Here is a 25,393-nt window from a genome sequence, read left to right as displayed (position 1 = left end):
GTAGACACAATTTAATAATTCAACATTTGCCAGCTGCTACTGAATGCCTCCCGTCTATACTAAGCATGAGGAAGAGCTATGGCCTCTGCAATGGATTGCATGGCAGATATCATCCATACTTTTTTTCTTAGCAGTGCTCTAGCACACCAATTTCTACTTAGAGCTGATATAGGGGTGATATTGGGAACAGCACAATTAAGGGCCAACTGCCCAGCAGGAAATCTCATCTTTGGTGGCTAGCCCAATAACAAAGGGCAAAATAGGCAAACCTGAATGTGCTGGAAAGTACAAGCTCCTCTGATTGTTGATGTTTGTAATTCCATATGCATCATTTACCTCTGGAAAACCACAAGGCATCTTGGTAGGTGCATAATGATCACACCCACCTGCCCCATACACCACTAATGCACAGGTTAAGGAAAAAGAGGTAACTTTTGCCATATTTTTTTCCAGCTCATTGTTCGTTCTCCTCCTTCCTTTACAGAAGTGTTGCCTTTCCTGGCTTCCCACCTCCTTCCACACTCCTGAAGCAACATCCACAAGCAGACCTTGTGAGCTAGCTGCACCATGGCAGAGATGACCTTAGTAGATCTGCAAGTTTCATGTTCAGTTATTACCTTCACTACAGATCGGAAACCTGAGCAATCACTTAACCTACCTTTGTCTCAGTTCCTCATCTACAAAATCCTTTCTTGTCCATTTTGACTTAAGCAAAACAAATCCAAAATCCTAAAGGTCATGGGGGCTTCTGTAGCAATACAAACTCATTTAGCACCTTGATCTTGTTTGGGTAGAGTGTAAATCGAATAATGAATCCTAAGAAATAAAGCAAACTGAAACTTCCTTTCATGCACTGGTCTCCGGATTGTTTTCCCTTTGAAAGGAGGATTGCATAACAATACATTGCATAGATGGGAAGGCAGAGGTAGAAAGAATTCAGGTGACTGGGAAATTTAACCTTGAAAATTCTTTTAAGACCCTGGAGAAATTACACACTGCATGCACTCACTTCTAAGCCCCACATTGCTGTCCTCATTGCTCAGTACTGAGAGATGGTCTGGGGCAACCATGGCACAGTCAACAGATGTTACTTTGTAGTAATGGAGTAACACACCTCTCAAAAAGACCAAAGTCTTCCTTAAAATAAAATAAAAAATAATCCCTGTCTAGCATAGGATTGACGACAGAAACTGTGACCAATAGAAGGCTATGGTAGTCTATTTTGAGCAGAGCTGTTGCCTTCAAGCATAAATGGGCATCTCAAGGCTGAAGTGTTCAGTGCTTTGTTAATTTCATCAGAACATGACACAGACATCTCTGCAATAACTGTTGTATTTTTGTCCTTAAAGCTTTAACACCTGAAGTCACATTAACTACATTAATACTCAAACGTTATAAAAGATAGGGAAAAAAATAAGCAAAACATATAAGAACCACAAAGCTCCTAGCAACAGAGAAAGCCTATTTTCTTCTTTAAGAAAAAAAAAATTTTTTTTTGTTTGTTTCCAGTTTCCTGATCTACAGGTTACACGCACACATGAAAACCAATCCACGAAGCAAAGACAACCCAGGACAACAAAGTCTCTGCAAATCCAGAAATACCACCATTTGTTACATCTGGTTCTCCAGTTTGCTTACGCATCCTGGATACATCACGTATCAGATTTCTTGAAAGTTAATAAAATGTTAAGGGTTACATAGCTGTACCACCTCATTTCATTAATACAATTTTAAATCATCCTCATAGGAATATCACATAATAAACTAACGAAGAATGGAGACTGGCAGATACTAACTGGGAAAGCTGAGGACACAGAACAACTCATTTCATTATCTACATCTGTTCTCTTAAGCTACTGCTGCTACGACACCTTATAACAACTTATAGCTTTTATACCTGACGGACTAAGCTCACTTCTACCTACCTGCTTCACAGGAGAAAATAACTATATACATGTCCACCTTGCTGGTGATGAACACAGAAATACTTACCTTTGCCTAAATTAAAAAAAAAAAAAAAAAAGTCTGTTTTTCATTCTGCCTATATCTCAAAGCAGGCTGTCAGTAGAAAACTCAGTCCTGTTTCTGCTTCCTTTCCTTTTAATAGCTAGTTCAAGAAAGATGCAGTAAATTGGCATCTAGAGTATTGGGGCCCAGGCAGCTACTCAGCTGCAATTGAAATCTGGTGTGAGTCAGGTGTGACGAGTTTGGGGGGGGGGAAGCAGAAACTTTCACAGACAAATTGCAACTGCCAGAATCATAGCATGGTGATGAAAGGGGCTTCTTAATGAACAGAGTATGCCTTGGTCATTTATAAAGGATTATTGAATTATCTAACAATTAAACCTTTAGGTAATGAAATATGTTTTAAAAGGAGGAGGGGAAAAACCAGCAACAAGGGCTCTGCTTTGGCAGATGTAAAACTGACACATCTGCCTCCCTCGATACTAGCAAATTGGCTCTTTCAATATGTTTCATTTGTTCTCTTGCCAATTGCTGATCTCTTGTCAATTTACTTTCAAACTTGGAAGAAAATTAAATGGTTTGATGACATATTGGTTTCTGTATTTTATCTTTGAAATGCAAAATATATATTGCAATAATCCTAGAAATGTTTCACATCTTTGAAATCTTTACAATTGTAAAATGTTGGGCGTGATCCTCATCTGGGATATAAGGGCATAACTCCATCTAGCTAAATTAGATAGTTTATCACAGCTGGTGATCTTTTCCATAGTTTCGCTGCATATTAACATAAAACATGTTGTATACCTATTTAGAAATATACAGTGTGAAAGGGAGTTGACTCTCTGTATGCTTTAAGCATGCTTGAAAATACCTATACTAGATAATTGCTTAAAAATGCTTCCTAATAGCCTTAAATACTCAAAATGAAATGATGGAACTGTCATCACAGCAAATCCCATGAGGAAAGAAAAATGATAGCAGTATTAAATGCAACAGCCACCTGCTCTGTAAATGTTATTAAAATGATAGAAACAGTATGTTGGCTACTCCATAGTATGAAGGCTAAAACCCACAGCAGGTCCAATATTCCATGCTACAAGTTGTAATTTATATACCTGTAATTTTTCCTATACTGTAATTTATACAATGTTTATCAAAATGCAGGCTGGAAAAAACTGGCTACTGATGAGGATACTCATTTAGTGCCTTGCTTTGTGACCACATCCTTAGTCCCAGTTCAACAAACAGATTTTGGCACCAAAATTAGGACTTTGGCAAAAGCCTTTATTTTTTCCCAGTGCTTAGGACAGCCTTGTCTCTGCCAGAGATAATCTGAGACAGGGTCTTATAGACATAGTACGTCTAACGTGGTGATGGGAAGCTGCTCTGTACTCAACACAGCTGCAATTATTTTATTAAAAGACAAGAAAAAAAGGAGGAAGAGAAGGAGGTAGTAGCAATATCCTTTCACAAACATTTTTAGTGTGCTTGAGTTTAAGGCAGTCCTAAACTAACCTGCTGTCCTCTGGTCCTGAAAAACACCCCAATTGCCTGCCTCCATGCAGAAATGCAACCCATCCCTCCTGCTGAAACTGCTCCACCGGGCAACAGGCAATTGAATCACCCTGAGCTCATGAGCACATTCCTTCAACTGGGCAGGAAGCATCTTTGTGTGGGAGTCTTGATTTCAGGTTCCTGCCCTCAGGATGCCTAAAGTATTTTATCCAAGAATTGTTTAAAGTAAAATAATCTGTCATAGAAATGAATGGAATGAGGCTCATTTGCAGAGTCATTGCCACTATGGATGGCCAATATAGATGAAAGTGCTTATGGTTAGGCATTCTTGACTGAAAACAATGGCTTCCCTCTCTTTATGCTAAGTTTACCCATCTGTAAAGCAGACACATTACAGTTTACCTAACTCAGAGAAATGGGATAATATAACTTTGGCAAAAGAAAGGCTCCATCACATTGCTTTACCAAACATAAAAAGGTAATATGAATATATGATTTTAAATCAACATGAAGATAGTGTTGACTGAGACATTTCTGATATTGCTTTGGCTGGATAATATAATTCATTTTCTAGCAGGTCTCTTGCCATGCTTGATATTCCACAGAGCCAGCCTGTGTTACAAGATGTACATAGCTAATCTGCTGAGAAAAGAAATCATAAACAACACTTTATAATACATTATTTTATTCATGAGTGCATTATTCCAATTGGAGCAATCTTGAAGGATGGGTTGGATTCTGGGATCATATAGCCATGCTGATGTAGCCCAAGTTAGCCCTCTATAAACATTCTTTAATTCCAGAGCAGGAAGATGGTGCAAAAACATTAAGGCTGTCATATCTGGTTTGAAACTTCCTAATCATGTGTTTTTGTGTTGTCTCTTTTTTGTTTTCTTTTGTTTTTGGAAAGCTGTACAAAGAGAAATTATTACCCATACTTTCCTAGGTAAGCATTCTGAAAGAATATTAACCGCCTTGGCACTTAGTTTCCAGGCTGGAAGTGACTGCATCTGCCACTCTGCTTGCCCCCCAGCACAGGAAGTTTGGCATTCTGGAGCTCTCAGAGCATATGGCATTCAGCACTGCAAGAAACAGGAATTTCCTGAGTGAGTTTATGTTGTTTGCTTCTAGGAGTTGGACTGAAAATTTTGTTATATGTACAAAAAGTCCACATGCATCTTATAGATCAGCCATCACATATTTTTAGTAGCATTGTTTTCTTGGGATAATCTTTAGTCATATATAAAACGAAGCCTCTTATCTCTATGATGAATGAATTTTAAAGTCCAAGAAGAAATGTAGGTAAGTGACAGAAAGACAGGGAAGGGTTGAAGAACAGTAATAAGAGCTGGCAGAATGGAAAACTTTTTTTTTTTTTTAAAGCGGCTTCTCGGGTATCATCTCCACATATAATTTCTCTGTACTAATCCACACTAGTGCAGTACATACACATTTTTATTAAAACTTCATTAGACACCATCTCTACCAATTTTTTTTTTTTTTTTTTTTTTTTTTTTTTTTTACGTGGCAGGATCCCAAGACCATGCAGTCATTGACCAGAAGATCTTACTAGATCTAATGCTGAGAGCTGTCTCCCATGACAGTCCTGGATACTAAGCCACTGTTAAATGTCTGTCTTGTCAGAGATTTATTCTGTATGTGCTTGAAACTGAACCATGTCACATATTTGGCAGGAAATGTAATCCTTCCACAAAGAGGATTTGATCCTTGGTGTGATCCTGCTGTTCCCAGGAAAGAACAGCTCTCAGTAAAGGCAGTGCAAAGTCTGTCCATGTATTTCAAGCCCCAAATATGTGGTTATGAGGGCAAAAGCTCCTGTCCCCAGTATTCCACATGGTCTTGATGGCATGAGAAGAGATGGACTGCAGATACAAACTGCACAGTACACATCCAAAATGCCTTCATCGATTCATGGAATCATATAATTCTTTAAGTTGGAAGGGACCCTTAAAGGTCATCTAATCCAAAATGCATATGGAAGAACTGGGTTGTTTTTTAATTGTTTTCCAAAGCTCCAAGAGGTACAGAAACAGCATCATAAGGATTACAGGAAAAGCATGTTCCTTGATTTGACAAGCAACAGGCAAAATCAGAGCCACAATGACAGAATAGGGATCCTTTGCTAGAGAATCACTCCCATCACCCCAGCTCCCAATTTTGAGAATGTCTCTCACATTCCCTACTCCTTCCATCTCTTCAAATCTTCATGGCAATCCCCTCCTCCCTTGATTATAGCTGCTTCCATCCTTAGGACACCCTTCCTGGCAATACCTGTCATGTGTGACTCCTCATTGCTGAAGGACATACTTCTGAGATATGTTGCCTCTTTTGCCTTAAAATCCTAGTTGTGAATCTCAGCTGTTTCTGAAAGGCTTTAAAGAAAAGAGGAAAGGGAGGGAGAGTGAACCTGCAGATATCTTCTGGTATGATTGCCATCAATCTCCTCTAACATAATGGAATAAATATTATGAGTCTAAAAATCATCTGGAAGAACAGGGGAGCCATGACCAATAAATAGTTTATATTTTCAAAGAACAGATCATGCCAGACAAATATAATTGCTCTTTCACTGTTTTCTGGGTTAACGTACAGAGGGAACAGAGTGGCTGAAATATTTCTGGGCTGTAATATTTGACACAGTGGCTCACAAAATCTTATTAGAAAAATAATTTATAATGTCTTGGATAAAGGCACTGTCATGTGGATTGAAAACTGGCTGAAAGATTGTAAACAAAGGATAATGAGTCATGACAAACAGCACTGCACTGAGCTGTGAAGAGGTATCCAGTTGGGTTGCCACAGGAATTGGTATTAAGCCCAGTTTTATTTTACATGTTTATTAATGCTCTGGAAAAAGAGATGAACAGTCTGAGAATTAAATTCACAGATGATACTAAACTACTAGATTTTGTTGACATGACTCAGGACAGAGATGTTATAAAGAAAGAAGCCAGAGAGGACAGGAATGAGAAGAGTCAGTGACCAGATTTACCTATAGAAATATGTGAGGGAGGGTTTTTGTCCCAGCTGATAATAATCAGTGCCCACAGACAAACCAGACAGAATCTGGTATATATCAGGTCTATCAACAGCTAGAGAAGAGAAGCAACAACAAAACCAGCTAGGAGATGTTTACCGATTATAACATTTTCCCAAAACAAGTCAGAAAAGACTTCGCTCTCATTTTCAAGCCTCAGTAAGTTTCAACATTTGGAAGTTCTTTAGATTTTGTCTGGTTGAGTGCTACAGAGCAACAGATAGCAATGTGCACATAACACAAAGTCATCTGTTTTTACATCAGTATATTATGTTGCTTTACCAAGGAGAAATCAGTAGTAAAAGTCTTGCCATTTTTTGTATACCTTGTTTACTTACACTATTAACATGAAGTGAATAGAACTAGTAAAACTGTAACAGAGGTAATAAGCTTTTTAAGGGTTTTCACTTTCCACAAGCAACTCTTATCCCTCAGTTTGAGTCTGCTTGGAGTCATTAAAGCAAAAATAAATTCTTTAGCTACTCACTACTCACCTTACTAAATAGATTCCATGTTACAGAATTGAAAAAGAAGATTTTTTCTTCAAACACTACGCTCTATGTGCTACGGGAAAACTCATGAAAGTAGTTCATTGTTTTAAGCTATTTTACTGAAACTATGTGCAGAATACTTAATTTATTTCCTTCTTTTGCATTTATAGAACTCATTCGTGTGAAGAAATGGATATGGATCTAAGTTCTGTGAATTAAGGCTTTGGACATGTTAAATAGACTAAAGGAATACCTTTTAAACATACATAGACAATATGGTCTTTATACACGTATGTTCTTATAAAGAATCTCTCACTAGAGCCTTATAGCCAAGGGAGTGGAAAAATCTAAATAGAAAATGTCTAACCAGGCTTTTCTGTTAAAACAAAATTTTTCCTCCTAAGATAACATATATTACTCAAAATTAAACCAAATTAAATAGAGAAGATCTCACATAAAAATGCTTCTGAATACTTGCAATATTTCTGAATACTTCCGAATACTGAATACTACCTTAAAATGTTAAGACCTGGCTTCCTACCATTTTACATCTTGAAATTACTGACTTTGGTGGCTAGGGAAATGCAAGCTTAAGGTCACATTTTCTCTTGACTCAATCCAAAGTAAAATAGCTCTTTCACAGGGCTTCTTCACTGTGAATTAACAGTGTAACTTTTCAAAATGGGATATTTACAGAAAACTTTCAACTTAACATTTTTTGTTTGTCTGATTTGGTGAAAGTCAACTAAGTTCAAATGGTACTGAGGAGGATCTCACATCAGTGTGACTCCCACAGACAACCTTTCAATCTTAGCTAAAATAAAGCCACTCATTAAGAATTTTGTTGTTCTCCACCTTCATCCCTGGCTGGTAAAGACTGATATGGTAAACTGGAGAAAGAACAACCCAATGTTTGTGATTCACACAGAGATGCCTTCAGGTTGCTTGAAGCTATGATGTAGGACAACTTCAGCCAGAGTGTCAAAACCAAAGCCAGATCCAAGTATGAATACTGAATGTTTGAAGATCTGATTTCAGGCACTTAGCATGGCATAGGGTAGAATCTGTCAATGGCTGCTGTGAAAGATGAAACGACTCAGCCTTCTGAAACAATCTATCACTGCCGGTGGCCACTATGCTTTTGTAAAGGTATTTCCAAGGAGTCTACTAAAGGAGAAAGGTTAAAAATATCCAGAAGGATTTTAGTTGTAGCATTATCCAAGTAAATATAAATTTTGGTTTTGTACAATGCTGTCATTTGCATGACATAAAACAGTTCTGTGTGGATGCATTACTGTTGAAGGGAATGTTGCAACTCATAAAATTTTTAGGACTGGCAAGGGAAAAACCTCTGAGCCTGAGTCTTATTTAATGAAAAGTGGTGTAGTTACTTTAAATTTAGAGAATGGCTATGAAAGATACTAAATTCTACTACATTCTCCAATTATAAGTTTCTATTTTGTCTCAAGATTTCAACTTTTTTTTTTTTTCTGTGAATATTTGCAGTCTTTTCCTTCCACCAAAATTTGTACAGAAGATAAACCCAAATTTGCCTAGAAAAGTTATGTTGTGCTCGACTCTAGCGGTGTTCTGGCAGCGTCTTATATCTGCACAGCACTGTGATTATCTCAGAAATTCACAATACTTTAATTCTGTACAATACAATTTTCCAAAGAGACAATATCCTCAGTCTGAATGTTAAGTGTCCGGCTCTGGCTGAATTCTCCACATTTTCTGTCTGTGAACACGTAGTACATGGCCCTTGATTACTACTTTTAAATTGATCTGTGTCTGCTATGAAAATATATTGCTTCATAAAAGTCTTTCAGAGTATCAGCTTCCAAATTAATGATTTTTCACTAAAGCTCTGACTTTGAGAGCTTACAGTACAGCATCATGCAGTCCAGCTACTCAAATCAAATTGAAATCTATCCATCTGCAATTTAGATCCAAATTCTTTCAGTGCTGTTGGCACATCTCTAGGTAAAGAGCAGCTGTTGTCCTGTTAAAGTGACTGTAAATAATTCTAACTTCAAGCTCAGAGAGTGAAACTCACCCTGCTTCACTGGGGACCACTTAATCTCTGGGATGTTCCTGGGTTCAGTCTTCAACTGGTGGGAACTGACTAACTCTGCTGTCATCGACTAAGCTGTGCTGCTGTACGCCAGGAGAGGACCTGGCCCTGGGAGAGTCAGTGCACAGAACTGCCTACAGCACTGGGGCTGTGTGCCAGCTCAGCACAGCAACATGCTATTTACAGAGCGATGTGTGGTCAATGCACTGAGCCAGCAACCCTGACTGGTGCTAATGGCACACAACATTTGCATTTAGATCTTTCCAGTGAGAAGGTAAAAAAGGTGTTTCTTTCTTTTGCCACAACCATCTCCTTTTTTTTTATCCCCAATGAGCTATTACAGTGCTTTCTTTGGGGGGGGGGGGGGGGGTCTGTAGTCCAAACAGCACAACACCAGAGGATGATGTGTTTACAGTAAGGATTCAATAAAGTGTCTAAAGGAAGAATTTTCCAATGAAAAGAGATAGGCCCTAACCATGAAGGAAGGTACTTGCTGTTGAAGCAACTATATCAGAATAGCAGATGAATCATGATGTGATAGCAGTATTTGAAAGGATGTTTTGAATGGAGCTGTCAGCAAGTATTTTAATAGCCAGTCTTCAATTTCTGCTTTATGGGTTTTTTAATCACAAAAAAAAAAAAAAAAAAAAGAAAAATAAGTAATAAGGAGGGATTTAGGAATTGTTTAGTGTTTGGCTGTTCAGAGAAAGAAAAAGAGCCCTCCACTTGCATTGCAGCTAATGAAAATTGCCATTATGGCTTTTTTCCTCCATTTGCTGATGTTAAGCAGTGTAATAATGCAAATTCCTTATGATTTTCTAAATCTCCTCAATAAGGAGGATATTATCTACTTATTTAATTACCGAATCTCCAATGGCAAGGAGCTACTACCACCAGCAGCTCCAGCTCATTCACATAGTTCCCCTCCCTAATTAAAGGATCTTTGCAGTTAAAAATAATGTAAGCCAATCAAAAGCTCCAGCTGCCAACAGATGATAGGAAAAAAAAAGGCACTTCATGGGCAGATTTTCAATTACTCAGCACCCACTACTGAGATTATTCTTTGGAAACAATTCAGTCTTCCTTTAGGCACCTAAGACAGAGCCAGACAGCTCAAAAACTCTCGACAAACATTTCCCTGGAAAAATCCACCCCACCTGAGGTTTTTTGTCCTACAGCTACTGTAGCTCACAGAAGTCAACTGCAGGAAAGTCATCAGCATCACCTCTTTTGCAGAAAAGTACAACAAAATCTGTTACTGTGCTCATCTTTGCTCCTGCCATTGCTTGCTGCAATGAGAATAGAGGCAGCAGGCATATCAAGACACTATTTTTACCACACTGCCAGCAGAAGTAATAACACCCTGCACTTGAATTTTTGTTGCAGCACTCAAAACCATACACCCATATTGAAGCATAGACCCATCACTAGTTTGGATATCAAGCTCCAGTGTGAATGCTGCTGTCTGCGTAGTGTTCTTGGGGGCAATGTACCATCATCAGGCTTTAAATTTTCCAAATGTAGATCAATCTAAGGCCAAAACTCCAGTAATAATTCAAGAGTACTTTACAGCTAATAAAACCTCTAAAAAACCTTTCTCTGGAACAGAGGACACAGTCCAGAGGCCTTTTAGCACCTCCCTCCCCTCCAAAAAGAAACATTTAGCAGTATTAGCATACTACCTGTTTATTCAAGAGGAGGTACGAAAAGTTTGGTTAACGGTTTTTCTCTTTACAGTCCACAGCTGTGTAAATATTGTTTCAGCTTCCTCTTTGACATCTGTCTAATTCTCAGGTCTCATATGCAAAATGATACAAACTAAGCCCAACACTTGCATAGCCCACTGCTGTGTCCCAGTATACATAGGGCAGAATATCTATCTAGCCTCTTCTGTGAGAATGGTGGTATTGTGCGATGCAAGCCTAAAGTGACCTCACCTTATAAAGACAGCTTTGCTCAGAAGAATTTTAACTACAGAGCTGAGTATGGTGAAAGCTTGGTGGAACCAACATGCCACAATAGGGTACATTGTAAGGTATATCACAACCTTAAAAAAGCAACCAAATCATAGTTCAGCATAATTTACAACCGCTATCCAGTGTCATTTTTATTTTGATTAGCCCACCTGAAAAGCTATATTAGGTTTTAGAAACTTCTCTCTAGCTATGCTTTCAAGTCAATACACTTTTGAAGGCTATTTTCCTTTCCTATTTTCTCTGCGGTTGTTACGGAGATGAAGTTCTTTCTGTATGCATCAGATATCCTTACACAATGGGACAGGAATATTGACATTTTTACATTGCACAGTGGGTCATATTTATGAATTGATGCATGCTTCATCACAGCTCTGAATAATGAAACATTTTGGATAGGTACAAAGGGCCTGAACTGTTCACCTGCGTACCTCCAGCTTCCACTGATCTCCCTTCTGAACTTCTTGCAAGCTGATTTTGAAAAGGCAGAACTTCCTCAGGATCAGTGCTACCCACCAAAATGATTTATTCAAGACAAAAAGTAAGGCAAAGCCTCCACTGTAACAGGACTTTCCACATATTCCTTTCCCATTGCCACAAAGAACTAACGCAAAGTTTGAGCAGCTCAGAACTCCTGTTTAGGCCTGCAGAGCTTAACTGAACTTCTTTCAGTTCACGTCAATCTACCTGAACTGTACTAGGGAATTTCTCTGGCAGTTGTTCACAGCCTCTGAAGTTACAGATATCTGTGATGAAATTCATCACACAACATGGCTATAGCTGCAGCACTAACTCCTGACACAAGCTGTGACCCAGGGCTACACTGAACTTCGGGAGTAACCCAAAAACATTATTACATTAGGAGACCAGTGAGGATCACCGTATAATAACCTCCAGAGCCCATGGACTCTCTGCTAGCCTTGGATCAAATAGAAGATGAGGCAACGGTTATGACCTCCAGCTCCTCTGCACACATAGGGCAGAAGGGAAGCAGCAGGCTCCCAGTGGGTGGTGAACTCACCTTTTCTCTTGGTCTTCCTTCAGTAACTCCCCGGGAATGAAAACTGCAGTACTTCAACCTGATTTCATATTCTTTAAAATTGAGATTCAGATGTTTTGCCACAAATAAATATTAAATACATAAACATGCAAGTCACCGTCTATGCTTATGTTCTCCCTCAATGTAACTTATGTAGATTGCTGCCTATGTGCATAGCTTTCATTACAAATAAAACATAAAAGCCAATACGTATCCTGAAGAGCTATTTTTCTTTATTGCAGCACCATTACATGAAGCCTGCTAACATAAACAAAGATTGGACTCAGCTATTTCTGAACAAATAACCATTTATTGTCAAGGCTTTTCAGGAGCTTTCATTTTCCTTTTTGAAAAACATGATCCTGTGCCAACCTAACAAATGTGTAACATTAAGTAATAAGCAAAATAATGGGACACCCTGCCACACTGCTTTATAGACAACTCTACTGTTACAGTAGTACAAATCTAAGCTCAGGCAGAAACTCCACTAAATAAAGCAGAGCTATTAATACTACAAAAAGGCCTTTCAAAGTAGAGGATACCTAGGACTACCAGTCCAATGACAGAGCAGTCCATGGGCTGCTCTCTCCTCTCCACCACTGGACTCAGTGTGGAGAAGGGCATGATCAGAGGGTCTGCTCCCTTAATTACCTGCTTGCAGAAGGCACAGGACAGAGCACTTGCAGGCTTAGCGAGCAGCCCTGGGGAGAAGCCATGCAGATCTGCCTGCTGTGCTGCACTCTGCCCTTCTCTGGGTGAAGCTCTGTCCCCTCACTAAATGGCAATGCCACCAGAAGTCTCCGTTTTGAAGTTATCATGAATCTTTTAAACCTTGCCTGAAGTAATCACACAACAACCTATCCATTAGACAATGAACAGAGATTATTCAGCTTCCTCGTAGAACAGCTAAACAGCAGCTTCCTTCCTGCCAGTGATTATGGTTGTGATTAACTGCACAGTTCAAGGTGAAAGAAGAATACGGTTCCAGGCATATATGGCTTCCTTTAACCTTAGCAAAACACAGTGCCAGATATTTCAATTAGTGTGTACCAAGGTCAAAAAATCAATTTCTTATCACCCAAAAACACACATACTGTAAATTTCATTTTCAAGCCATAATCTCTAAATTAAATCTGTGTACCTAAAAAATATACACTGCAAAACTGCAGTCCTTCAGCCCCCTCCACTTCTTGCAGCCAGGCAGCATTTTTACAAACATCACCTGCCTTTGTGCTCCATATTTAGAACACAATGTTTGGTTAGATTCTAATCTTCTTGGAGAATGTCGTTATCTCTTTCTTTGGCAAATAGAGGCCCAAAGTGTCAATTACCTTCTTAAAATCTTTTATATATACTGGATTGAGTTGGGTTTGATATTCTGTCTGCCAGCAGCTCAGTTGGCAATTTTTTCACAGTCATATACAGAAAAATTGTGCACAAGCATAACATCCTATATAAATTACACATTTCAAATGAGGTTACAGACAACTTCACCACTCTTGCCCAGTTTACACTGGAAGAGGGGGGAAAAACAATAATCCTATAGAGAACACTTTTCTAGTATTAAACTATGATTTATTGAATGGAGACAAATGAGTATGTTATATTAGTGGGATATTGTATGGAAATCAACATAGTTACAAAGAGGTAACATCATCCTCTCTTAGATATGTAATTCCTTTTGATACTGTGTTAGGCGACTCATGCTAACTTCACAGCCCCAAAGGCAGATGCACAATCTGATAGCTGTAGTGGGCTCTACTGCTTGCTTCTTATTCACATACATTTACAGAAATAGATCTCCATGTGTACATTTGTATATGAGTATACACAAGTTCTGGAAATATCTTCTGTCTCTTTACCTTTATACCAGGAAATTCGAAGAATGCATTGTTACTGCTGGACCTTTTGGGACTACTTTAGATGTGAGAGAAACAGGAAGTCAATCATGTCTCTGGTAGGCACATAGCAAGCACACTTTGAGACAATAAGTTTAAAGCTGTTTAAATGAATTTTCTTATATTCTCTAAGCATGTAACATATCAGTTGATGCCTAGGGCCATAAAACAGGATGAAAAGAGTATTCTCTCAATAAAGGAAGTTAGTGTTACTTGGCAAGGGTTAAAACACATTTTGAATTAAACAAATAAGAAACTGCCTGTGTGCAGCTAATCAACTTGAAAGTTTGGGTACATTTTTGAGAGAGATAACTAACTCTTTCTACCACATAATCTACCCATATTTTAAAACCTCTTTGGATGCAAATGGGTCTAATTTAAAAGAGAGACTGTATATGATTAAAGATGTAACAAGAAGAAGTTCAGTTTCTTCCTAGCCCCTTCAAAAAATCCATTATTGTATTTTCATCATGCTTACAGTACCATTTCAAGAAAATGTAAACAAAAACCATGGAAAAAAGATTGAAGTTTTTTTTTCTACTTTGTGTATGTGTGTGTGTGTATGTGAAAATCTGTGAATGCTATGATTCTATCTATCATGGACTTAGTCCAAGGCTTATTAAAGTCAGGGTCAGTCTCTTATAAATGATTATATTGGGCTCTATAGACGTGTATAGTTTGCTCACAGGCAAGATATATTTTCTGACAGTAGAAAGGTAGGGTGAGAAAATGGGAGGTATTTTTTTATGCATATGATCTAGCTGGATTTGTTGCTTTGAACGCATAAAATGTTTTCAAGACCAATTTTAATGGACAGCCATTTATGGAGGTGAGACAACTGGAGTAGGACAGCCTCTTCTGTCCCTTAATCAGCAAGATCATTTTATTACTTCCAGTATCTTACGCTGCTTTCCATCTGACTGATGGTATCATGCATAGCCTCTGTCTTTTCAAACTCCTGATCTACTCTTAAAAGCGTCAACTAAAAGATACTTTCACTAGTATCTTGTTACAGTAAGAAAGTTTGCTTACTTATAAAAAGTAAAGTCAACTTTACAAATACTGTTTGATTAACACTTGAGTATATTAAAGAGAATGGCTGTTTTCTGGAACATAAACATATCTCAGTCCTTTGCAACTGAAAGGCAACCATGCAACTGTAATTAGTCTCCAGCCATATGCATACATCACAGCCACCAAACTCTTCTCTAATGCACACAGAAGTATAACATCTTGCAGATGGAAGGACAGAAACCACACACAAATAAAAGTTCTACAAGAAAAGAACCACCAATGCCATAGGACTCCAATGGCCAGGAACCTGCTATGTTAACTTGCGCATTATGTGTTCTCAGGCACGTAGACTGTTATGCACAGGGCAGGTAATATGTAATCCTTCAGGCTAATTTTTGCAGGCTTTCCAGTTCCACAAACTGCTTGCATACAGATTTAATGATGAGTATCTGACTGAGATGCATAAGCTGTGTAATGTCTCAACGCTCAGCAGCCAGTCTTCAGGAAAAGGTGAAAAGCACTCAGCTACATTATGACCAGTGCAGATGTGGACAGGAAGAAAAGTTACTGCCTCCTGCAGAGGAACTCTGACGGGATGGTCTTAATAAAAAATGTAACACCTACAGAAGCAAGCAACAGGAAGGGTCCTCATAACACTTCCTGGGACCACCAAAAAGTCAGACACCTAAACACAAGAGTAGGAATTCTGAACTTGAAGATAGCCTCTGCCCTTTCACACATCCTGCATTCTGGTATTACCACACTCTAACCTGAAACCGTGGAAAATATGCAACAGAATTTGGAGGTAAAATAACAGAGACTAGAAGACACAGGAGGAGGGAGGAAAGGATAAAGGATGAGAAAAAGTGAGAGACATTCACAGAGATTATGGGGAGAATGTCAAACAGGCTGGGAATCGGGGGTCTGCTTTGGCTCCTGAGTAGCATATCCCAAGGTTTCCAAGCTATCACCCGCTATGCTGAGCCCTGTTGTTTGTGTTTGGCTAAGGCATATCTCTCTCCTGCTGTGTTATGCTAGAGCAGCTGCAATTTGCCTTTTTATAGCTTGTGGTAACTGATAGTAGTGAAATGAATTTAGGAAGCGTGTGGGTTGGATCTTCCGTATCAGTGATTTCAGACTATTTGGTAAACACAGAAGTGACATCCTGTGATGTATGCCTGCTGGTAACAAAAAAAACCTCCACTTGTAAACCAGCATTTGGATTAGATCATTTGCTACTTCTGGGTAGAATGCAGTGATTGCATACAGTGGTTTTACAGGGTCATGTTAATTTGAAAGGTAAAATTCCATTAAAATTATACACCTATTGAAGGCTGTAGAATGGCAATGGTGACACTGGTGAATCAAAACAAACTCAGTGACTGCAATAAAAGTCAGTGGTGAGACACAGCAACATCACCTTAGAGCAAGAAGCTGATGTCTCACAAGAAAGCCTCTTTAAGAACTGCCAAAAGAAGAGAGTTGGTAGTATGACCCTCAGTAAAACAAGAAAATATGTTTGTGTTCAGACTTGGAGTAGGCTTTCAATTGATTCAGCTGAGTTTACATAAATTGCTCTGCGTTCTCAGAGGGATTCTGTATTTTGATATAAAATACCACTTTGCACTGATGTATTTTTTTTTTGCCTCTGGAAAATGATAAATCCTACTGCATTGCACTTCAGAAAGAGAATCAGTGTTGTACTTCAGTGCAAAGTTGCCCCGATAGCCTAAGTCTCTCCTCACTATTTCTGGAAGATCTGTAAGTACTTTACAAGTGAGATTGATTAATTTTTGTAGTATAGTGTGCAAGTGGCATTTACAAGAGAATATTGTTCAGGGTTATTTGGGAGGGATATTGTTTTCAGACTTTTACTGCTTGCCTGCCTACCCTCCTGGAACAAACAACACTGCTTCATTTTCCTTCCATATTTTACAAAGTTAAAGTAAACACTGTGATCACACTGTTTACTTTAATTTCCTGCAGTGTGCCAGCAAATCAGCAAATTGGCAGTCAGCAATCAAGAAGCAGCCAGTATCGAAACAGCAGAGCTGCTTGGGAAAGCATCAAAGATGCCAACTCATTCTTCCTTCTGTTTTAAAAATAAAATATGAGCTTCTTTAAAGTTTTATGTATGACCTGAAATTTTGTTTGTTTCCTTTTAATTTTCTTGTCGTTGTTTTGGAAGAATGCTGGGATTTTGAGCAGCACCTAATTTATACAGCTGACTTTTCACATGAAGAAATAACTTCACAGGAGTGGCAAATATATGCTATTTATCAGTACAAAATCCATGGCATTTTTGCACAAGAGGAAGTTAAAGTATCTAGAAATCAGGACTATTTGGATATATTTTTATTTTTTTGCCAAGAATTTTAGCTGTTTAACTTCAATTTGAGGTATGATAATATGAAGTTAAAACCTCATGAATTATATTCAAAATACACATCTGCCGAAAAACTGAACCCTAAAAGGGAAAGAGTTTTCAGAGACCATTCTCTTGTTTTATATTACATAAAAAAAGAAATATAAATACAAAAGAAGAATGGGATAGCGTTTTTCTACCTCAGAGGTGTAAAGCTTGACAAGGTGACTCATTTATCGCTTTCTGGAAGATGTTGTACAGAAGGAATTTATTGCTATGTCTGTCATAATTCCAATACATTAAAGAAGCTAGATCCTACAATCAGTTATTCTCCTGACTATGTGCATTCCTGCACATATTCTTAGAGAAGACAATGACAGAGGATTAGCTTTTTGTTACACTGTCCAAAGGATGCCTTTGGAAAGTCCAAAACATCACCTAATTTAAAGTGGCTAAAATCTTGTGGGAAAGACTGTAAGGGGATAATTATTTTAAAAGCCATGACTTTGACACCAGGAAATTAAATTCATATCTATGTGTCTTTATCTATACACAACAAATCCAATAATCTTGAGCTCTCTGCAGTCACTTAGCCAGCTGGCAAAGGGAGCAAAGTAAAAACTAACAAACCCCATTCCTGAAGTATGCTGACATCAGTGATTCATGATTCATCAATAATGGTGCTAGGAAATAAATGTAACAGGGCATTATTGCCTTTTGCAGCACAGTAAACTCAAGGGAAAATGTCTAAGTGTATCACATTGAAAAGACAGAGCTAGTAAAGAAATAACTTTTACAAGTATTTAAGAGGTGTTATGAGCAAGCAAAAAATAGAGAAAAAGTAGAGAAAACCTTTTAAATACTTTGAGAATGTCTCTATAAATAAAAGGGGACACTTTTTTTCAGCTGTATAAGCTGAAAACTAGCAATTTTTTTTGCTCAACATTTTTACAAGGAGAAAGAATTTTACTTGTTTTTAGTAGAAACCCTCTAAATAACCACTTATGCGGTTTAGCTGCCTACAGTGAAGAAGATGGTTCTACACTGCGTAGAATTATTAATGTTGATGAAAGTAATTATGACTCTTGCAACCCATGTAAATAACTAAAAGGGCAAAAGTAAACATAGCAAGCCATAAATACTCTTTAGAAAATGCCTGTATTAGCACATAATTGATGATCTCCTTTGAAGGTGACTGGACTATCATTGTAAAAGCCTAAGATTATTAACTGAAGAAAAATGGGTAGCTATCTGTAGAACAGCAGATACACCTGCAGCATTCTCCATACAGAACAGTGAAATCTAATACATCATTAAATAACTGAGGCTTTGCTTTACATTTTCATTGCTTTAAACTGTTTATGATAGGGTTTAGCATATATTTCTGATTCTTTCTAGAGGCTACCCAATTAAAATTAAAATTCAAGTTACTTGTTTATGCTAATAGAGGTCTGCTGCACAGTATTAATAATGCGCTGTATAACATACTGCCCTAGAGAAACGTAGGCTTTCTTTCAGGGACAACAACCATACTGTTCAGATACAAGCTTTGCTACATAGCTGTAGGGTAAGTGACTTTGGTTGTTGAGGTATTTTACCAGAAAAAAAGTTGATCTGCTGAATTGAGGCTTTCTTCAAAGCATTGCCATTGAAATGCAAAGCACCAAAAATAAATCTGTAGCTGGTATGCTTGGACTGATATTGGAAATTTTGTTTTAAAGATTGAGTTTCCAAGCATTTAGTACAATTATTAATAAACAATTAGTTGATTCACAACCTTTATAATTAACCAACATGCCTGTTTCACTGTACTGAATTTTTCTTTAAATGACCAATAAGTGTCTTTATGATTTTGAATGTAGATTTCCCTAAGAAAATAAAGGAGAAAATGAAACTAAGGAAAAGATATTATATTAGGAAAAAAAAAAAACATGTAAGGTAAGATAAATCTGTCCTTATATGGCACCATCCTTTAATAACACCATAGAAGGCATACACAGTGTACAGATTTAATAATGTCAGTAATATCAGTGAAGGACAACAGTTATCTTTATTTTAAATTTAGTTGATGATTCATAATCAGAAATTTCTAGAAAATTACTGACAATGCAGCAGATACAAGATCATACTTACATAAGGAAAGGTTTGAGTTGTTCCAGGTACTACCTCCCCCCCAAAAAAACAAAACTTGGTTTTCTTTCTCTGTGTTATTCACAAATGTAGGTACTTTGCAAATACGCAGTTAATATTCAAATCAAGTAGCTTACTCATGGTAGTAAAATTAAATTAGTCCAAATACATGAAAAACAATACAGTATTGGGGTGAAGGCCATTTCTTCTTAATTTGGCCAGCTCAGTACACAAGTAATGACTGACCTATCTTTATGGCAAGGCTTGCATTATATTCAAGTAACATATTTAGTGACTGCACAACACATGATGATGCGAAGAAGAGGTTGAGAGAACTGGGATTGTTCAAGCTAAAGAAGAGAAGATAAAGGGGAAATCTTACTGCCTTCTATAGCTACCTAATAAAGGGTCATAGGGTTTATAAGAGAAGATGAAAATAAATTATTCTTAGAAGTGCAGTAAGTGGAAAGAGCACAGGAGAGGCAACTGCAAGATAGAACAAGAATACCTCCAACTAGATATCAGAAAATAAAAATAAAATTGTGGTAACCAGAGACTAGAGTGAGTGCCCAGAAAGATCTGAAATAATCATCTTTTAACTGTAACTTGGCCAAGGCACTTGAGAAGCCTAAGTAGGACTTGCTTTGAGTGAGAGCTAGACCACATGACCTCCAGAGTTCTCTCTCAAACTACTCTATAATTTTGCGATTCTTTATTGTTTATTATTTTAAACAGCAATATTTCTCCCTAAACATTCCCAGTTTAGAAAATGTTAGTCAGCTTTCTTGTAAGAAAGTCTTTGCATTCTAAATTTTCATAAAACAAATACGCTTTCAAGTAAATCATGGTAAATGAGGCATAAAAACCCACAGTAAAGGTGGGCAGCTTGTCTACACTTATATGAAACTAAAGTGCCTGTTATTGCTTAATTTATCAAGATGCATGAAACACAAAAACTGACTAAATGGCTGGTTCATATTCATAACAGGACACTAAAAACTAGCACGACTCATATGCATTTCTGCCTACCTGCAGTTGGGCATAGGTACATTTCATAGTGCGGGTAAGTATTAGAACTACACATAGTAGAGGACAACTCAAAACTGAAGGCAGAGAAGATAGCCTTTTCTTTGGTTGGAACATAAAGGCATCCAGAAGCAACCTCTCTGTAGGATTTCTAGCATATTTCCTTGGCTTGCAGCTGTAGTGAAAAAAATGAATATTGGCTTCACATGTACAATTTCCCTGCGGCTCACACACCTCCTCAGTTTTCCAGAGTATCTCAGGAGCTATATTTTTTAAATCATAATTAGAGGCTGAGAAGAGTAGCCTAGTGCTATCTGTGTGTGGATGAGATGTAAGAGTAGTAAAATAGTGGTTGTGCCAATCCCGAGCTTCAGAAGTCCAAAGTCATAAAGGAAATTGCTGAAGCTAAACCAGAGATGATGTTTCAGTGTCTCTGCAGAACACGATCTCTATGCACCAAGACCAATGCTGGAAAACAGTTTATGTACAATTGAGAGAAGCTTTGTATGAAGCTGAGTTGTAGAATTTCTTGGAAACTACCAAGTTCTCAATGTTTAACATTGAGAGTATATTAGCATAAGGTGTTGTAGCAGAATTTAGTCATTGAGTTAATTGGTTCTTGAGTAATTTTTTCAAGGAAATAAATATCAGAAATGCATATAAGGAAAATCTGTTTACCGTAACAGAAGGTAATGCCATTTCCCGTGTACCCTTGGGAGCAATAGCAGCCTTGTGTCCCACCCTGAACTTCACACCGTGCATCTTTGTGGCATGTCATGTTGCAACTTGCTGTAGCGTAGCCATAGTCCAGCAGACTGGAAACCAGAACTGGAACAAAGGAAAAACATTTATTTATTTTAAAACTTCATAATGAACTCTAAAATCGGACCTGGGTGAAAAGTATTCATGAGATTGGTATATTCCAGCAAATGCAACATCATCACAGAGTCAGCAGCATTGCACAATGGGGTGATGGCCACCAGATGCAGCAGATTCTTTGGTAAAATCATTCAGGAGCTAGAAATAGCAGACGCTAGAGATTGAGAACTTGTGTACACATTCAGCCAACATTAAACTGGTAAGCAACGTAGAAATTACTCAGTGATCTGGGGAAAACATTTGAAAGGCTTTCAGAGCTTTCTAGTACTTTCCAGTAAAGCACAGACTTTTATTTGCAGTCTGAATTATGTATGGAGTGTAATCCAAACTGCCCTACACATATCAAGTGAAAAATACCACAGAGGATTTCCTAGATCAGATTTTTTATTTTTATAAGCACTTCCATACATATGCAGCTAATACGCATGCATGGTCTGAGAGATTAAATTGACATGTCATGGTATTTACAACATTGTGGCATTAGGGTTTAAAATCTTCTCCAAATTATTTAAAAGTAATCTCTTAAAATACCATTTCCATGTTATGAAAGTACTGTGCTCTTTTTTTTCCATCCACTGAACAAATCCCACATGGTATAACTACTTTCCCATTGTATGAATGCATATAGTTTCCAACACAAAGAAGAAAAGGAACCTCTCCCTGTGAGAAAACTAACAGCTCACTGAATAATTATACACACCCTATAATGGGTTAGAAATAGAGGCAGTTAAATCAGAAAGGAAAGTAAGTTTCTGAATTTGTACTATATAAATGGTTAGCTAGACAAAATGAAAGTTGCAGAACACAAAGCCCCTTTTTGATGCCGTCTTCCCCTGCAGTTCTGCTTTTCCCTACTCAAATATTATTTTGGATATTTGTTAGCCTTACAATTATAGGTTTCATTGCTTCATGAAATCTCACTGAGGTGTATTTTTTTTCTCAAACAAACAAAAATTTTATGAAAAATTCAAAAGGCTACAACTTACACACAAATTTTAACAATTACGTCTAATCCAAATCAATTTATATATCACCAAGTTTCATCTTCTCTGTTTTTAAGAAAAGAGACCATTTCATAGAGATTAAAACAGAAACCTGTAGGAGCCTGTTGTCACTTTAGTGTTCTTAACAAGTGAAATCTAAAAATCTCTCAAGCTGAGAGACAGCGGGAATTAAAAAAAAAAAAAAAGGAAACACCAAAACCCACAATAAATCTGTTTACATGGAATAAAACCCTCAATGAAATAAAGATTGGTATTTGTGGGATTTGGTTTTGGGGCAACCCTAACAGTGGGACTTCTCAATCCTGTGACCAGCAGTACAAGCCACAGCTGTGTGAACTCTTAAGCCCCTATACCAGCTGCCTTCCATTACCTTCAACACACTCGTTTCTCTCCAGCCCCACATCATTGTCTTCATAGGTTGTTCGCCAGACCCCGCTCCCTTCCCACTTGCCATCGCTCCCCTGGGAAGAAGATTTTACCTACCTAGGAATGGCAGCAGTTTCATTGGTGATGCTGTTGCTGTGTGGTGCCCGGTGCTGAGCCCCTGTGTCACAGAAAAAAACTTCCTGCCTTAAAATGTATGACCATGTGCAAAATATGTGCACATGCCTATTAGGAAAGCAAAGTCCTGGTGTAGGCTCTGCCCTGACAATGCCCTTTGTCCCAGGCTTTGCGTTCCCAAAAGATCCTGAGTCTCACAAGGACTGGGAGGGGCTGAGGACCCAGTCTTCTTGCCAGTAGGGAATAAATGGAAAGGGAATAAATGCGAAAATGAAAGAGAAGCTGCAGTCTGGTCTCACAGGAGTTATCAGAGAAGGTGTAGGGATGAGTGGGTTAGAGGAGGATGGGTTAAAGGAAATGCTTGGAGAGTGCTCAGGGAAGGGGGAGGATGAGGATGCAAGGAGTGAGACAGAGCTTGCTGGATTGTGGAACAGATCAGGGAGGGTGAGGAAGATGCAGAAGAGATTAGTAACTGTCCAGAGCTCAGAGGTAATGGGTTACACGCTTCCTTCCACCTTTTTCTGATGAGATGAGAATACATGAGCCCCAAGAGCCATTTTTTTGGAGGCAGCCCTGTCTATCTGCAATTTTCAAACTGCCTTCTTTGTGTTGGAGATAGATCCTTACTGCAGACAAGCAGTGTTGCTTTAAGGGCAAGGGCCTGTGAGGTGGTACAGGAAATCCACCGAGCTCTGCTTTGTGAGAAAAACAAAGACATACAGGCTGGGAGGAAAGGAGCAGGAAGGCAATTGTATGGCCGGGAATCTCAGGAGCCGAAGGAGACGGTTTCTGTGGATTCGTGGGAATGAAGCAGGGTGTTGTGTAAAAGGACATATTTAATCCATTTATTTAATGATTTCCTGAGCAGCCTGATCAAGTGGTCAGCAACTCCGTCCATGGCAGGAGGTTGGAACAAGGTACCTCCAACCTAAGCCATTCTGTGATTCTATGATTTTATGATACAGCAAATTTGGTAAAGCATTTGGCACATCTGTGCTAAATATGTGAGCTACTGTACCCTCACCATAGCATCCTAACCTGGGGATCTGAGGGTGCTGGTTGATGCTTAGCTGAACATGAGATGACAATGTGCCCAGGTGGCCAAGAGGGCCAATGCCATCCTGGCCTGCATTAGAAATAGTGTGGCCAGCAGGAGCAGGGAGGTAATCATCCCCCTGTACTCAGCACTGGTGAGGTCACACCTTGAGTATTGTGTTCAGTTTTGGGCCCCTCACTACAAGAAAGACATTGAGGCCCTGGAACATCTCCAGAGAAGGGCAAAGAAACTGGTGAGGGGTCTGGAGCAAAAGTCTTATGAGGAGTGGCTGAGGGAGCTGGGATTGTTTAGTCTGGAGAAGAGGAGGCTCAGGGGAGACCTCATTGCACTCTACAACTTCCTGAAGGGAGGCTGTGATGAGGAAGAGTTTGGCCTCTTCTCCCAGGCAACAAACAGGACCCAAGGGTATGGCCACAAGTTGTACCAGAGGAGGTTTAGATTAGACATAAGGAAAAACTTTTTCTCTCAGAGAGTGGTCAGGCACTGGAATGACCTGCCCAGGGAGGTGGTGGAGTCACTGTCCCTGGCAGTGTTCAAGAGGCATCTGGATGAGGAACTACAAGACATGGTTTAGTGGCTTGTGGTAGCAAGGGTAATGGGAGGACAGTTGGACTAGATGATCTTGTTGGTCCTTTCCAACCTTGTGATACTATGATTCTATGATTCTATGATAATAAATGAGATTTAGGGATGTCTTTCTTGGGAAGGACATCTCACTTACCGAAACACTGTAAAACTTCAGCACTGATTTATGTCAGCCTTCATAGAGGAAAGCAAAGGGAGATGCAAAAGCAGACATGCTCCTGGAAGATCAGAGAACTAACTGATAACAAAATGGATATTGGCTGTAGAATGTCATTGTTACTCAAATCATAGTATCATAGAATCATACAATGGCTCCAACCTCCCTGCCATGGTTAGAGTTGCCAAAATACCTCAAGTATAACTATTAATTTTTCAAGTTAGATTTCGGTAGAAAACTGATTTTGGTAAGAGGAGGCATCAGTGTTCTTATAGAAATTACTCATTGTTGTGAGTGTGGCAACATTTTTTCTAACCCAGTTATGAACTGTTTTCTTGCCATCGTTTTCCAGCATCATCATGATTACTGCTCACTAGAGTCAATGGGGTTAACCTCTGCTCTGACCAGGGAAGAGTGAAGCATGTAGAAATAGCACGTATTTTTCTGGTTGGCACAAAGCACTCATGTCACACCTTGGCAAGGAGAGAGGAAACTCCAGTAACCGGATGTTAATTTTCTACGAACCTCAGAATAATGAACAAAGGATCCAGGTGTAAGAGGAATGTTTTTCTCTTTTTTTGATTTATTTGTTGGGAGCAGGGAGGACTTGAAGAGAGGAAGGGCCTAGGAGTTTGTTTTCTTAAGTTTTCCCGGAATCT

At 38.6% G+C, this 25,393-nt stretch overlaps 1 protein-coding gene across 3 annotated transcripts in view; it reads right to left on the bottom strand.

Moving 5' to 3' along the window:
- Positions 1 to 23,558, bottom strand: part of ADGRL4 (adhesion G protein-coupled receptor L4) — a 75,417-nt gene extending 51,859 nt beyond the window's left edge. For 2 of the 3 annotated variants that reach the window (XM_015290890.4, XM_015290891.4), the window contains exons 1-3: positions 23,451 to 23,558; positions 22,918 to 22,978; positions 21,230 to 21,379 (exon numbers count right to left, since the gene is read on the bottom strand). In XM_015290890.4, the coding sequence (XP_015146376.1) occupies positions 21,230 to 21,379; positions 22,918 to 22,978; positions 23,451 to 23,492 (253 nt within the window). In that variant the 5' untranslated portion in view covers positions 23,493 to 23,558. Of the gene's footprint in view, positions 1 to 21,229; positions 21,380 to 22,917; positions 23,100 to 23,450 lie in introns of those variants that run through there. The other variant, XM_046944668.1, reaches the window with a different exon arrangement.
- Positions 23,559 to 25,393: the final 1,835 nt, after the last annotated feature.

Source organism: Gallus gallus, chromosome 8 (assembly GCF_016699485.2).
Source record: "Gallus gallus isolate bGalGal1 chromosome 8, bGalGal1.mat.broiler.GRCg7b, whole genome shotgun sequence".
NCBI lineage: Eukaryota > Metazoa > Chordata > Aves > Galliformes > Phasianidae > Gallus > Gallus gallus.
The sequence above is the reverse complement of the archived record's forward strand: the minus strand, read 5'-3'. Positions and strand labels throughout refer to the sequence as shown.